Genomic DNA, 15932 nt, shown 5'->3' with positions numbered 1-15932 from the left:
TGTGTTCAAAAAATAACGAGAATTTTCGTTTTATGAAAAAAATATTTATTTATTCATCTACATTAATATTGTCGCCTTCAAAGTAGTCCCCTTCGGATAGAATACACTTATGCCAACGCTTTTTCCAATCCTCGAAACACTTTTGAAACTCGATCTTTGTAATAGCTTTTAGCTCTTTCAGCGATTCGCTTTTAATGTCATCTATGCTTGTAAAACGACGGCCATTTAATGTTCTCTTTATTTTTGGAAATAGAAAAAAGTCACATGGAGCCATATCTGACGAATATGGAGGCTGAGGCATCGTTATAGTTTCGTTTTTGGCCAAAAATTCACGAACAAGCAATGAAGTGTGAGCAGGCGCATTATCGTGGTGCAAAAGCCATGAATTGTTTTGCCACAAATCCGGGCGTTTTTTTCGGATTGCTTCACGCAAACGACGTTGAACTTGTAGGTAGTACTGCTTATTGATTGTTTGACCTTGTGGCAAGAATTCATAATGCACTATGCCATTAAAATCGAAGAACACAGTGAGCATAACCTTCACATTCGACCGCACTTGTCGAGCCTTTTTCGGTCTTGGCGATCCAGAATGCCTCCACTGGGACGATTGAGCCTTAGTTTCGACATCATATCCGTAAACCCATGTTTCGTCACCTGTTATAACACGTTTTAGTAGTTCTGCATCGTTATTGACTTCATTTAGCGACTCCTGAGCAACTTCCATTCGCCGCTGTTTTTGTTCGAAATTCAACAATTTTGGAACGAATTTTGCTGCCACACGTTTCATACCCAAAACATTCGAAAAAATTTGATGGCATGAGCCAACTGATATGCCAACATCATCAGCGACTTCTCTGATTGTGATTCGGCGATCGTTCATAACCATTTCTTTCACTTTTTTCACGTTTTCATCGGTTGTTGATGTGCTTGGGCGTCCGGGTCGTTCGTCATCTTCAACGTTTTCGTGGCCATCTTGGAAACGCTTATACCACTCATAAATCCTTGCTTTACTCATAGCAGACTCACTATATGCCTTTGTTAACATTTGACAAACTTTACTACACTTTATTTCATTTTTTACGCAAAATTTAATACAAATTCTTTGATCCATTTTTTTTCACAAACGAAAATCACCGAGCTCGAAAAACACGTCTAACGTTAGCGGCTGCCACTTAAAAAGTAAGCAATGAATATTGCTGAAAATTTTATCGTACTTCAGGGGCATGTGTACCAACATAATAAAAAAAAATTTTATACAAGCGGACTCTCCAAACCCGCGAAATTTAAAAATTCTCGTTACTTTTTGAACATACCTCGTAGGAGCAAAGTATTTCAAGACAGGTTGCGAGAATATGGTATCGAACATATATTTTGTCCTGCGTATCATCAGCAAAGTGACCCGGTTGAGCGCGTAAATCGTACGTTAAAGACGATGATAGCGATGTTTGTAGATACCGATCACAGGAGCTGGGATAGGTATTTGCATGAATTTCGTCATGCTATCAATACGGCGACTCAGACGTCTACAAAGGTATCGCCGGCGTTTCTAAACTTTGGTAGGGATCCGCGTCCGGTAAAGAGTTAAAGGCGCGAGATCGAGGCAAAGGCCCCTATTGTTAAGATGGATACGAAGGCGTGGGAAGATAGGCTATCACGTTTAAATGCATTACGCGACTTAGTAGCTAGGCACATAGATGAAGCTGAGGAAAAGCAAAAGAAACACTACGATAAGGGTAGGCGTCAGGTACTTTTTCAGGTAGGTGACTTGGTTTTGCGCAAAGTGCATACGCTTTCGAGCGCAGCGGATGGTAAAAACGCGAAACTGGATCCGAAATTTGACGGACCGTTTGAAATTATTTCAGTGATTTCGCCCGAGATCTACGAACTAACGACGAACAGTAAGCATCGTACAGCTAGGGTACACGTCTCGGAAATTAAGCGATATATACCACCGCGTAAGGTAAAGAAATAGTTTGCGAAATAGGATAGATGTAATAACTGAATTGTTTTGTTTTAAAGGTACAAGAGGTTCATCGACGTCAGGTGATGATGGCTGAAACCGAGGAGTCGGGCCGCATCGCTCAAGTCGCCGAGGCTCAAACACCTACAGACGACGTGACCGCATCGGTGAACTCGGCGGGAATTGTTGAGGCGATGGAGGTAGACCGAGCGTCGGAGTTGCCGCCCGGTTTTCAGGCCTTGGGCAGGCGGCCTCCTTTGACGGCGAGGTTGCCTCCTGTGTTTCACGGTTGGCACAGGCGTCGGTTGGCGGGAACAGTGACGGGCAGGCGAAGGGGTTCCCTTTGCCGCTGCCTTTGCCTTCGCCCCCGACGCCGTTCGTGAGCGACCGGCGACGGGTTCGTTTGCTAACGGGAAATCGCCGTGCGGGTTCGATAATTCGTCTGGCTGCGCCCACGCGTACCTGGGACGAGGCGGTACGTCGCAGCGCAGCGTTTCGGCTCACGACACTTTGCATACGCAAAGCATCCGAGAAGTCGAGAGTTATCGCCGCAAAAGAGGGAATTGTCTTCTCGCAGGCGGGCACGAGTAGCCAAGGCGAGAAATCGCCGGGCTCTCGAGCTGCCGCGGGAGGATATCTCGCGGGTAGGGCGGCAAATCGGAGCCGTACCGCGAGGGCTTGTATTGGAAGGGGAAACTGGAGTCCCATAAAGCGAGGCGCCACCAACGGGATACTGGAGGTGGTGCTAAGCTCGAGCGACTCCGAGGATGAGGCGATGCCGGTGCAGGAGCTGCCTCGAGTGGCTCCACAACCACACGTCCATCCTATTCTCCCTTTCAAACCGCTCGCGCTACAGAGGTTAGATCCCGCGTACCAATTCGTCCGCAGGGGTGGGCCCGCGCAATTCTACCCAGCGGGGTATATGGAGGACGAGAGAAGGAAGGAGGCTGAGGCTCGCCAGAATTCGGGTAGGAGGAAGCGCACAATGCGTTTCAACCTATCCGCGTGTAATTTTGAGAGGCCAACCTCCGGTTCGACGCCAACTCTACCTGAGATGGCGGAGAGAGCCGTTGCTGAGGCAACAGGCGCCCTCCAGCCATCGGTTTCGTTGGCTGTCGACAAAGGGAAAGCCTTGGGAGTTAGTGCGAGCACAGTCACCGAGAAGACGGGAGAGGCAGGCACAAGGTTGGAAGTGGTGGTGCCGCCGACTCCACGAAGAGTTAGACGTAGTCGATGTTTGGGGAAATATGGGAAAGGAAGGACGAGAGCGGAAAAAAAGGTAGAATAAGGATAACGGTCTCACCACCCTACGCTTATTTAACGTTTCGTCAGTTGACATTCTGTCACCTCACCCACAATTATTTGTCTTGATTCCAGTTTTAGAAGTTGAACGAGTAAATTATCACTCTTCTTTTTAATTATTTATCTAATTACCTCAATTCTAGAAAAAATTTTTCATAAGTCCACTTATCCATAACTGTTTGTGATGAACTCAGTGGTGTATGAAAATTTAAATAAATGAGGCCCGTATTGAGAACAACCAAAACAGCTAAGGGAGATGATTGAAAAAACAGATTTATATAACAAATCATCTTTATTTACACAGACTATAACGTTTAATCGAATTATTCGAATTTCGTCTACTATTAGGCTTACTAGTTTTTAGTAAAACCTTAGTAGAAAAGAAAAAATATAAAAAACATGTCAATTTCTATCTCCCAATCCGGATCGTTGCCAACCTCATCATCTTCATCCATACTATCATCAGCCTCACCGTCTTCGCTGCCATCATTTTCACCATCGTTGTTCATATCATCATCATCATCTTCTCCATTTTCATCATTGCCATCAACATCAACATCATCACCATTCTCGTCCTCCTCCTCAACAACATCATCATCACCATTACCACCATCATCACCATTACCACCATCATCACCATTACCACCATCATCACCATTACCACCATCATCACCATTACCACCATCATCACCATCCAAGCATTGTTCGAAATGCCGCCCTGTTGCTGAATACACAAAATAGCTCTACGTCTTATCTGATGTATAGCTGCATGTATTTTTTCGGGTTCTAGATGCTGGGCGTGATGTTGGATTCTTTGTATCATGTCATTTGGGTCATTGAGGCCGCCATTGTGATAAACTGCTTCTTTGGATGTCCCCCAGTAAAAGTAGTCCAATGGGTTCAAATCAGGAGATCTTGCTGGCCAGCGTACTGGACCATTATTGCCTATCCAATGGCCGCCATATACCTTGAAGAATTAAAATATTTTATCAGCGATTTTAATATACCTGCGTAAAATTTGTTATGAAACCAATAATTTTTCTAGCCGACAGTTGTACATGCAGGTGCAAGTATAGACATATACATATTTGGTTTCTAGCGCTGTACTGTGGATGCACTCTCACATGCTCCCCGAAGTATACTAATGAAGCCGTGTTGGTTTTAAAACTTCTGTAGACTAAAGTAGTACGAGTAATCAAAATACTAGCAGCATACGTAGAGATTAAAAAATTTTATATTTAAAGTAGAGTTGAAATAAAAGGGAATGAGGAGGAAAGCGGATTTTATTTGAGATTTGAGAATCTTTGAGCGTCGGAAATAAAACTCGTCAAGTATGATACAAAGTAGAAAATTTTCATAAGGCTATCTGTCCTAGAACGACTTTTATATTTTTATAAAGAATAATATAAAAGTAATTAAATTTCCTTTTTAGTCAGAGCAATATTCCCTTCAGCAAATAATTGGCATAAAGCCACGACAAAATTATCCTACATGAAATTTCAGAGCGTTAAAACTTTCATTAGGAGAAATTGCGTAATACAATTTTTGGTAAGGAAGGGTAAAGCAGGCAGAATAAATGAATAAATAGTTGTAGAAAAGAAATGCTTTATTCGAGAGAAAGCCTTTGGCGTCCGCGTCACGGAAGAGACTAGAACGAATTGAGCGGCAACGCCGCTAGCCGCCAAGAGAGAGCGAGACGTGTAGTCACGCACATGCGCAGAGCAAAATAGGTGAGATGATTTTATATATTTCCATCAACAATGTGTGACGATGTAGGCTGGTCATGGCCTGCACCGCCCGTATGCTTGCTTCCCTCTCCATCCTAGGCAAAGGTGCACGGCTGGCATCGGACGCACGTTATTTTACGTGTCTAATGCCTGCCTTTATTCTTTCCAGTATTGCAGCTAGAAGAGAGAGGGAGAAAAGGCAAGCAGCGAGCAAGCAAAAGGGACGATATGTCAAGAGTAAGAGAGAGAGAGAGAGAGAGAGAGAAAGAAATTATATGTATTTCGGTGAGGCTCGGCGCGCGGCCGTGTGCCGCGTGCCGCCGATTAGGAGGACAGTGGTGGGGAAGGCGTGAGAAGCTGACTCGCACGCATTCGTTACTAGATCGGCGCACGCGAGAGAGATCGGCCGCACTGGGTGGAATTGTCATCTTCTTCTTTGCCTGGAACCCGAGAAAGAGTGTGAGAGCCGTGACAACGAGAACTGGGCTACGTCTAGCGCTAGCCACCTCACCTGCAGCCCACCTGCCAAGCAGCCATCACCCTTTTGGTCAGGTTTAGTTTTCTCTCCTCTCTTTTCTCTCTCTATTTCCCTCGGCATTGTCTCACGGTTTGTGTGCGGCGCCAGGCTTTCACGAGCCGGCGCAACGTATCTTCGTCACTTAATTTAGTTTGAGTCGGTTAATGAGGTGACATGGCGCTAACGTGCCGGTCATCTCATTTAGTATAAGTTTTGCGTATTATTAATGATAAGTAGTTTTGTATTCTCGTCGGCATTCGAGGTAGTGCGTTTGTAATAAACGGTCGATTAACGAAGTCGAGTGTGTGAAATCATTAAATCTATACCTTCTCTTTCCTGCTTTGCTAGGAGCAATACACCGCCTCCCTTACCCTCCCCTTAAATAATTCGGTAATAGTAGCGAAATTGTTGGCATTGAAGGCTATTACACGCTATTACAAATGTATACTATAATAATTACCTGATCAAGATAATTCCTAACATTCACAGCAGTATGTGCTGGTGCACCGTCATGCATGAAAATAAGATTTTCTTGCAGTTCTTCTGGCACACCATCAAGCAATCCTGGAAGTATATCCTGCAGGAAGTCAAGGTAATTTTCAGCGTTTAGTGGGTTTGGAAGTTGTACCGGACCAATAACTTGATTACCAATCAAGCCTGTCCACATATTGACTGAAAACCGATTTTGAAATCGATCTGGAAATAATGAACAAAATTTATAAATTTTCCAGTTTATAGCACATTTTAATAGATGTTTGGGGACGCAAGACGTCTCCTATCCACATATGTCGTATTGTGTTTTTTGAGACAATGTGAGCGGAGCGAGTCATACCGTACAAAGAATTGCAGTTTGATAATTTAACCATATTATTTACAAAAAGTAATATTTATGTTAATATTTTGATCTTTTATGATTGCATTTGTTCTATTTCGTTTTTTCTCTTCTACGTGCCCACAATCTTAAGGCTATTAAAGGAAAATTTGACTGAAAAATACGTGAGGAATTGTATACATTCGTACTACGAAATAAAGTATCAGTGCATGATAATTTTTAAAAACGGCGAATGAACATCTCGCTTCACAAAAAATGATTGCTCTTAAATAGTCTTTCGTACTTATAGATGCATATACGAACTACATTTTCTTCGTGATTTAGATTAATACTCATAATAATGTATGAACTGTGAATCAGTTTTGACTTTATCGTCCCATTGTTTAAATGTGTGTGGCGGACGTGCTTTATCTGTTGATCTACTTGGTTAAAACTTTCAGTTTTTCCTCAGCATCAATAAAATAATTTAGTTCAGCTGTCGCGCGGCTGCCGCTTAACTGCCGCGCCGAATTTCGATTTTTATGGCGCGCCCGCAATAAATGAAAATTGCTTTGCGCTCTCGCTAATCCCTTGTTGTTAGCGACAAAACACGTCTCATCACCCTGTTTTCCCGTTGGTCCTCAACTAACCTTTTCACGGACTTCGTGGGTGGGACTTACCTTCCCCCGATGTCTACGGAAACCGCCTTCGCTGAGGTATGACGAGTGAATCGTCACTCACACTAGAACTGCCGACACGCTTACATCTCTACTCTCTGCGAGATGCGCGGTCTTTGCGTAGACTAAGTCTCTACTATTAAGTATTTGTAGTAGTTAGTCTAATTTTAATAAAACATCAAGTTTTCCTTTACACTTAAATCATCTCCTTGTGGATAAACTGAAAAAGCAATTCGAACGAACTAAATAACGTTTTCATTAATAATTGTTTATAGACCTATAAATACAAATTTTATTTCGATAGAGAAAAATTTTTTTGCCAATCGCTAGAGATCGTAGACTGTTTTTTTTATAAATCATAACTAACGCACCCGATGACAAATTCACGGCCGGATCCCGGTACGGAGACCCCGTATTCCAAACTAAACTGCTGATCCGATTAAAATTTCCCTATGTGTGTGCGTGTATTATTGGAAGAAAGTTTATTTTTATTCTACTCGTAATAATATAATTGTTAGATATATCTTTTTAACATTTTCGGTTTTCCGAACGCAAAGATGCGACTTGGAGTACCATTGCTTTTTGAAGTGTGCGCAGAGTCGCGTCTTCGTGCAGGGGGTATAGAAAAAGTGTTTGAAAAATGCATAAAAAATGTTTATTATTAAGCGTATCCTAAAAATAAATTTTCTTTCAATAGAAGACGCACACGCATAGGAACATTTTCATGGGATTGATTTTTTTTAGAATATGGGGTCTTCAACTATTCAAAACAATTACCTTCCCGAGCCACATACGGATTTTCATGAGCCCACTGATGCTCATTGTGCTGATTAAACATTCCCTTCCGTACGTATGTTGATTCGTTAGTCCAGAGAATTCGATCCATAAAGCCTGGATCAGCATCTATTTCATTCAGCAAGAATTGACAGAACGCAATACGGTTCTGGGCATCTCTTTCATCTGTTTTGAGAATGTATAAGTAATATTCAAAATAACCATCGTGTATAATTATCTATGTTACATAGAAAAATTGAGAGATTCTATGAATGCGAATTAACAAAATTTCTTGATTAGAATTTTACATAAGAGTTTAGCTTGAAAGCTAAAAAATGTGAATTTTTAAAGTAAAGTAGCCGAGGTATTTTATTTGAATATACGTCTTTTGATACCCCAAATTTCTAAAAACATTCATAAACTTCTAATACATGGATCATTTTGAAGAAAGAAAAATCAAGTAGGCAATCCAAGTTTAACAAACAGATTCCTATGTGACGGTGTAGGCCCGTCATGGCCTGCACCGTTCGCTTATCTCCCTCTCCTTCCTAGGCAAGGGCGCACGGCCGGCATCAAGCGCACGTTGTTATCACGTGCCTGATGCCTGCCCTTTATTTTTCAGCTACGCACGAGAGCGGTGGAAGGAGAAGCCGTGGACGCGACGACGCGTTCGAGTATTGAGAGTGCGAGAGAGAGAGAGAGAAAGCAATAGTTTGAGTATTGGGCTTGGCGCGCGGCACTTGTCGCGACGGGCATTGCCGCGTGCCGCCGATTAGGCGAGTGGTGGGAGAAAGCGTGAGAAGCCGGCTCTCACGCACTCGCGACAGAGAGTGACGCGACGCGCGCGACAGCAATCAGTCGAGAGTTAGCTGGTGACCATCGCTGCCTGCCCTTTGTCCGGAAGAAGTCAGCATTCCTCAGCAGATCGGCCGGACGAGACTTCCTCTGCCAGCGACGCAGCAGCTGCCCTGTAAGAAGCCGTCACCGAGGCAGAACCCGACAGCCTTTTCTGCCAGGTCGCCGGCCACGCAGCAGCGAGGAGTTTTCCAGACTAGCCGCCGGTGGGACACCTTCAAGGCTGCCAGCAACAGCGACGTCCACCAATTTGGTCAGGTCACCGATTCCTCTCTCTCTATATCTCTGTCTTTCCTAAGCGATTCTCACGGTTCGCGTTGCTACGCCAGGCTTTTCCGAGCCGGCGTAGTTTTCGGCAGTGTGTAAATTTAAGTAATTGTTTGAGCCGGTTAACGAGGTGGCATGGCGCTAACGTGCCGGTCATCTCGTTTAGAATAAGTGCGCGTGTTGTTAATAGTAATAAGTGTTTGTATTCTCGTCGGCACTCGGGTAGTGCATTTGTAATAAACGTGTGTTAAGGAATTGTGTGTGTGAAATTCTTTTGCCTGTATCTCTCTTCCCTGCTTTGCTTGGAGCGACATACCGCCTCCCTAGCCTTCCCCCTTTACAAATAATTGGTGATAGTGATGAATTAATCGGCATTGCAGGCCGACACTATTACATGGCATCCCTTGTGGGGATGGGCAAAGCAGAGGTGAGAGCAGTGCTCGTATGTGTGTGCGCGAGTAGCTAAAAAGTAGCATTAGTAATTACATTTTCCTTTTTTTTACGGTTAATTCGGTAGTATGGTTTGTGAGAGTGATTTTGTCGCGTTTTGTTAGCAAGGGCAAAGCGTGTTAAAACAACGCGCCTTTGTTTGAGAGAAACGTAGAAATTTGAAACATTAGTGTATCAGGTCGCGGCGCGCAAAGGTCGCTCGCGCCAACACGTGTTCGCTTCCGAGAATTCGAGCGTCCGAGTGTGTTTACGTTCGAACGCTGCATTCCTTTGTGGTTCTAGGCAAGGCGATAACTTGCCGGCCTGGTACGCTGAAGGAGCTTAGTTTTTTTTATTATCCTATTCATTTATTATTTTCTTTGGTTGGTTACATATAGTATAGTTTTCGTTCATAATTTTCTTTTAGCTGTCTGTTGGCAACTCGCGCGCGTCGTTGAATTTGAAAATAGTTTTTTTTTAAGTATTTTTTTTTCATTTGAATTTTTTTTTTTAAGTTAACGATTCGATCGCACCATGCCGCTTGCATATAAGGATCGCGTAACCATGCATAGAATTCTCCGCGATGCCCGCGTCAAGGAAGTCAAGCGCCGTATCGACTCGACGGAGCCGGTTGCCCTACTTGAGTTAATGCGTTACCGTGGTTTAGCGTTGCACGGCGACATGGACGAACTTAGGGAAAGGTACTTGCGCTTCACGATCGCGTCGGAGATGCCAGAGCTTGGGTCGCCTTTACAGCCGGGCGATTTTGCGTCGGGTCGCGTGCCTGATGTAACGCGCGACGAGTCAATGCATAGGGTAATTAATAGCGACGAGATCGAGAATAGGACGGTCGAATCGGCTAAGGTTGCGCCGCCAAAGGCGGCAGAATGGCGATCACCAGGACAGGCGTCGCGATCACCCGACCGCGTTGCCGTTCTGCCTGAGCCAATTCGGCCGCCGGGCGAAAGGGTTATCACTCCCATCCCAGAGGAGGAAATTTTACCCGCCACCGCTACCGCTAGTGCGATGACACCAGAGGTAGTCGTACGCGCTGCGACCACGCCCGAGTTAGAAAGACGCAGCAACGGTACTTTTAGTCAGGTTTGGGACGCGATAACAGCAGTCCCACGATGGATTTATCGGCGGGAGGTGCAGCAAGGTATCACTGACGGTACTAAGGCATTATATAGGGTAGAGAGAGAAGCTGTGCAAGGAGGAGTGGATCAGGCCTTGCAACAGGCTCAACGGCCGTTGCAGGCCGATCCGTCGGCCGGCCGCGCGGCGCTGAACGTGCCAGCGGCCGCCGGCCCCGTCTATCAGATTCACCCAGGCGTTCCTCCGCGTGGAGAAAGGCCGATGAATCAGATATTATTCCCAAACAGCTCTCTCGAAACTATCTATAAATCGCCCCCGCAACCTGACACAGAGACCTGGGTTCGTGAATGGGAAAGGGCTGTACGCGCACCCTGTAGCGAATACACGCGCGCATCAGGTTTAGACAAAGTAGGCTCGGGCTCGGAGTCTAGAGCTTCCACGAGAGTGTCAAAGAGCAGGCCGGTCAAGGCGAAAACAAAAATTGTGCCGGACCATGGCAGCACGGTTGACCTCTCGAGCTCCTCCGAGTGAGAGATCGGGGACCGCAAGGAAAGCGTATCGCAGCATAGCGACAGGCCGATTAAAACTAAAATTGGAGAAAAAAGCCCGAAACGCGTTAAGTATATAAATGGCGTGCCGGCCGATGGCGTTAGTGCGTTGACAGCATGGTCGCTTCGTTTCTCGGGCGATGATGACATGAACGCGATGAGTTATTTATCAGGGTTAGAAGACTGCCAGCGTTATTACGGTATTTCGGACGAAGAAATGCTAAATGCTATTGGCACTACCTTCCGGGGCAAGGCGCGTTCATGGTACGAACTTAACCGTAAACAGTGGGCAAGTTTCTTAAGATTTAGAAAGAGTTTTTCGGCTAACTTTTGTCGCCGGCTTACTCGCGAACAGCTGTACCGAGAGCTGAGACAGAGGTCGCAAGGAGAGCGCGAACGTATTTCGGATTATGTAGCTGCTTTCCAATCAATTTTAAGATGCTTCGATCCTCCGGTATCCGATAAAAGACAGATAGCTATAATTGTGGAAGGACTACACCCCCAGTACAAGCGCTTTCTAGAGACAAAAAGCTTTAAAAATTTAAGCCAATTTAAAGAGGCAGGATTAGCTCTGGAAGACCGAATGGTGGGCTGGAAACGGTGGCAGCGTCCACCGAGCGCGAACGTTACGCTCGTGCCGGAGTCCGCTTATTCCGAGCCTAAGAAGCCGGCTGGAAAGAAAGCGATCGGGGCAGTAGAACAGGTCGCGGGCGAATTAGAAGAAGTTTTAACAGTAGAACCGGCTAAAGAAACGCGCGCTAGCAGGAAAAAGGCAAAGGCCAAGGGCAAAGGGCCGAAGAGCGAAGTTGCCGCGGCTAATGCCCAAGGCGCGAAGCCGCAGGCGACGAACCGCTCTTCGCAGCAGGCTGCGCAACCGAACGTTGCAGCGCAACCGAATTTTGCAGCTCAGCAGAACGTTGCAGCGCAGCCGCCGGCCGCCCAGGTGCCGATGTTCTCCGCGCCGAGTTTGATTCCACAACAGCGTGGACAAGCTAATGGCGCTCAAACAGGTGCCGCAAGAGGACCACGTCCTTTTGCAGGCGCGTGTTTCGCGTGTGGTCTGGTTGGCCATCAGAGGTCTCAGTGTCCGGCCGCGCAAAATGCGCAGCCGATTGTCTGCTACAAGTGCAGACAACCAGGGCATTGTGCAAATAATTGCCCACTGAGACCGACGGAGGCCAAGCCAGAGTGTCAGGTTTGCGGGACCGTTGGATTTGTCTTCCGAAATTGTCCGACTTGTAGTCAAGTAAGACAGGGAAACTCGGGTGCAGGAGCCGCCGACCGCTCAGCGACTCCTGCTTAAAGCAAATCGAACGGGCGGTTTGGATAGACGAGCTGCTAAAAAGGAAGAGCAACTCGGTTGTTGCGTCGGAAATAAGGAATTCCGATCGCATCATTAATGTAAGGTTAGAAATAGAATCGGACACAGGCGAAAGAAAGCAAGTCGTCTGTAGACCGGTAGTTTTAGATGTAGGTGAGAAGTTAGAGTCTGATGCAAACGAAAGAAAGCAAGTCGTTTGCAGGCCGGTAGTATTTGGTGTAGATGAGAAATTAGAGTCGGATGCAAACGAAAGTAAGCAAGTCGTTTGTAGGCCGGGTAGTGAGGTCGTTCACGATGTAGCTGACGAGAAGCTGAAGAAACTAGATCTCGTAGTTAATGGAGAGTCTATTTCCTCGGCGTTGGACGGACCCCTAAAGCCAGAGAACCAAAAATCGAGCATTTCGCGCGGCGGAAAAGCCTCGATTCAACGCGTTAGTGCTAGGGCCGGTCATGAACAACGGGACGAGGCGACAAGCGGAACTTTGTTTAAGTACGATGCGTGGGATGCAGTCGGAAAGAACAAAATTCAGCTGAACGTGGACTCTTCCACATCTGACGACACGGCCGGTTCAACAAATTCGCGCATAGATAATGCGCACATATTTGACGAACCCGCCAACTCCGTAGCTTTGGGCAAGCGTCCGGTTGTCTGTACAGACGCACCGTCCGTTTCGGTGAGGGGGGAGACTGAGGATAGCTCAGTACCTTTACTAAGAACGGAAGAGTCGGATCAAGCGTTAGTAGCCGTGACAGAAAATAGGTTCTTCTTGAAGGTGAAGATAGGCAATGAAGTCTATAACGCGCTGCTGGACTCAGGTGCTCAGGTGTCAGTTGTAGGACCGAGGCTTGCACAAAGATACGAGGAACGTTTGAGGCCGCCAACCATATTCGTGCAAGGTATTTCAGGTGAAAAGGCGCGAACATTAGGCGATCTCAGACTGTGCATTGAGATAGGTGGTAGAATCACCTGGCTGACCGTGACGGCCGTGTCAACTTTAAAACACGACCTGATATTAGGCGCGGATTTCTGTAAGAACTGGCAAATCAACATTGATTTCGGGAATCGTGCTTGGCGGTCAGGTGATCAGAGTGACTGGTGTCAATTTGCTGACGAAGGTAGTGAAGCAGTTGACGTGTTTGTGGAATGCGCAGGTTTGAATCGGTACGAAGAGACTCAGCGCGATACGATCATGGCGCTCGTCCGCCGGATCGTCCCCGAGTCCGGCGATTCACCGGCAGTCACCAACGTTATCGAACATATTATCGATGTCGGTGACGCACGCCCGATTAAAACGCCAATGCGTCGAATGTCGCCGAAAATCTTAGCCTTCCTGCAGGAAGAAACGATGCGCCTGTGGAAGGCAAAGATAATCAGGCCGTCGAACAGTCAATGGTGCAGCGCGCCGGTAGTCGTACGTAAGCAAGACGGCGGTTATAGATTTTGTCTAGATTTTAGGCCGGTTAATAAAGTGACAAAGATTGACGCGTATCCAATGCCAAGCATGGACTCAATCTTAGATAGGTTGCGCGGCGCGGTCCATCTTTCGAAAATTGACTTAAAGTCAGCATTCTGGCAGATTCCGCTCTCGGAACCGAGCAAGCAGTATACAGCTTTTGCAGTACCGGGATTAGGTCTCTGGGAGTTTGAAAGGATGCCGTTCGGTTTGGTAAACGCGCCTGCAACGTTCATGAGAGTCATGGACGCACTTTTCGGGCCTGAATACGAACCGCACGTTTTCTGGTACATTGACGATTTACTAGTGGTTAGCGCGGACTTTAAAAGTCATGTCTTTTGGCTAGAAAAGGTGCTGAAAAGGTTAGCGAGCGTAGGTCTAGAAATCAATCTCGAGAAGTCGGATTTCTTCTGTACAGAAGTGACGTATTTGGGCTATCGCTTAGACAGTGAGGGTTTGCGTCCGGACGACAATAAGGTGCAACCGATTGTAGACTATCCGGCTCCGAGCAATGTAGCTCAGTTACGTCGCTTTCTTGGGATGGTAGGCTGGTACGCTAGGTTTATTGAGCACGAAAGTGATATTAAAGTTCCTCTAACAAAATTGATTCGTAAAGATCAACCGTGGGACTGGGGTGAAGCTCAGCAAGTCGCATTTGAAAGATTGATGCGCGCGTTTTCTGAGGCGCCTGTTCTTGCGCGCCCGGACTTCGCGCGCCCTTTCTACTTGCACTGCGACGGTTCATCTTTTGCGGTAGGCGCGTGTTTAGTTCAAATATTCGACGATGGCGAGCATCCGATATGCTATGTCAGCCGAATGCTTAACACACATGAGCGTAACTACACGGTTAGTGAGATAGAGTTTTTAGCCGTTCTATTCGCGGTAGAATAATTTAGACCGTACATAGAGGGGTCACACTTTATAGTAGTTACTGATCATAGCGCGCTTACGAAAATTTTGAATAAGAGAGAACTTACAGGTCGGTTAGAGAGGTGGGTACTCGAGTTTCAGCAGCACGACTGCGAGATAGTACATAGGAAAGGGGCATTACACCATGTGCCAGACGCGCTATCTAGAGAATTCGAAGGCGAATATGAGGTATGCGCGTTTGAGGACACGAGCGATAAGTGGTATTTGCAACGAATACAGGACGTGTTATCTAGGCCGAAAAAATATAGAACTTGGAGGGTGGAGGGTAGCACGCTCTATAAATTCATGCAGAATCACTTGCTCGATCCGATCACTAATAGAGAAGAGTGTTGGCGTATGGTAGTGCCGGTTGAGCATAGAGAACGCGCGTTACGCGACGCTCATTGCGAGCCCTCCTCTGGACATTTAGGCCGGGAAAAGACGTACGATAGGTTAGCACGTGAGTACTACTGGCCGGGCGTTTGGTACGACGTTAGTACCTTTATTGCCGAATGTAAAAAGTGCCAGGAATACAAAACAGTACAACAGGCGCCGCTCGGCTTAATGGGAAAGCGTGCAGTAGAACGCCCCTGGGCCGTAGTAGCCACAGACGTAGTCGAGCTACCGCGTAGCAAAAACAGGTTTCGGTACATGGTCGTGTTTCAAGATCTGTTCACCAAGTGGATAGAACTGAAACCGCTTAGGTCGGCAGACGGGCCTGCCCTCGCCGCTGCCTTGGAAGAATTAATTCTATTTAGATGGGAAACGCCAGAGTATTTGATAAGCGACAATGCGAAAGCATACAAGAGCGTGATCTTCCAAGGTATGTTGCGAGAGCATGGCATCGAGCATGTGTTGTGCCCCGCATATCATCAGCAGAGCGACCCGTCGAACGCGTCAATAAGACGCTGAAAACCATGATTGCTATGTTCGTTGATAAAGACCACCGAAGCTGGGACCGTTATTTGCACGAGTTTAGGCACGCTCTAAATACCGCGACACAGTCGTCAACTAAGGTATCACCGGTGTTCTTAAACTTTGGTAGAGATCCTCGGCCGGTTAAATGTCTTAGAAGAGAGTTGGAAAAGAAGTTGCCTATCACGAAGATTGATACGCAAGCGTGGACGGATCGGTTAACGCGATTGAATGCGCTTCGAGACCTAGTGGCGAAACATATTGAAGAAGCTCAAGAAAGGCAGAAGCGTCAATATGATAAAGGTAGAAAGCAAGTACTTTTCCAAGTAGGCGATCTAGTCTGGCGGAAAGTCCATACGCTTTCTAACGCT

The 15932-nt window shown here is 46.3% G+C and overlaps 1 protein-coding gene across 1 annotated transcript in view; it reads right to left on the bottom strand.

Moving 5' to 3' along the window:
* LOC131675773 (uncharacterized) overlaps positions 1-15932 on the bottom strand; it is a 150204-nt gene that overhangs the window by 12275 nt on the left and 121997 nt on the right. The window contains exons 2-3 of the mRNA XM_058954911.1: positions 5967-6202; positions 3942-4229 (exon numbers count right to left, since the gene is read on the bottom strand). Coding sequence (XP_058810894.1) covers positions 3942-4229; positions 5967-6173 — 495 coding nt within the window. The 5' untranslated portion in view covers positions 6174-6202. The remainder of the gene's footprint in view (positions 1-3941; positions 4230-5966; positions 6203-15932) is intronic.

This window comes from Phymastichus coffea, unplaced genomic scaffold (assembly GCF_024137745.1).
Source record: "Phymastichus coffea isolate CEN01 unplaced genomic scaffold, Cenicafe_Pcof_1.1 PCOF00001, whole genome shotgun sequence".
NCBI classification, from domain to species: domain Eukaryota; kingdom Metazoa; phylum Arthropoda; class Insecta; order Hymenoptera; family Eulophidae; genus Phymastichus; species Phymastichus coffea.
Note: the sequence above shows the minus strand (reverse complement) of the source record. Positions and strands in the feature narration are given on the sequence as shown.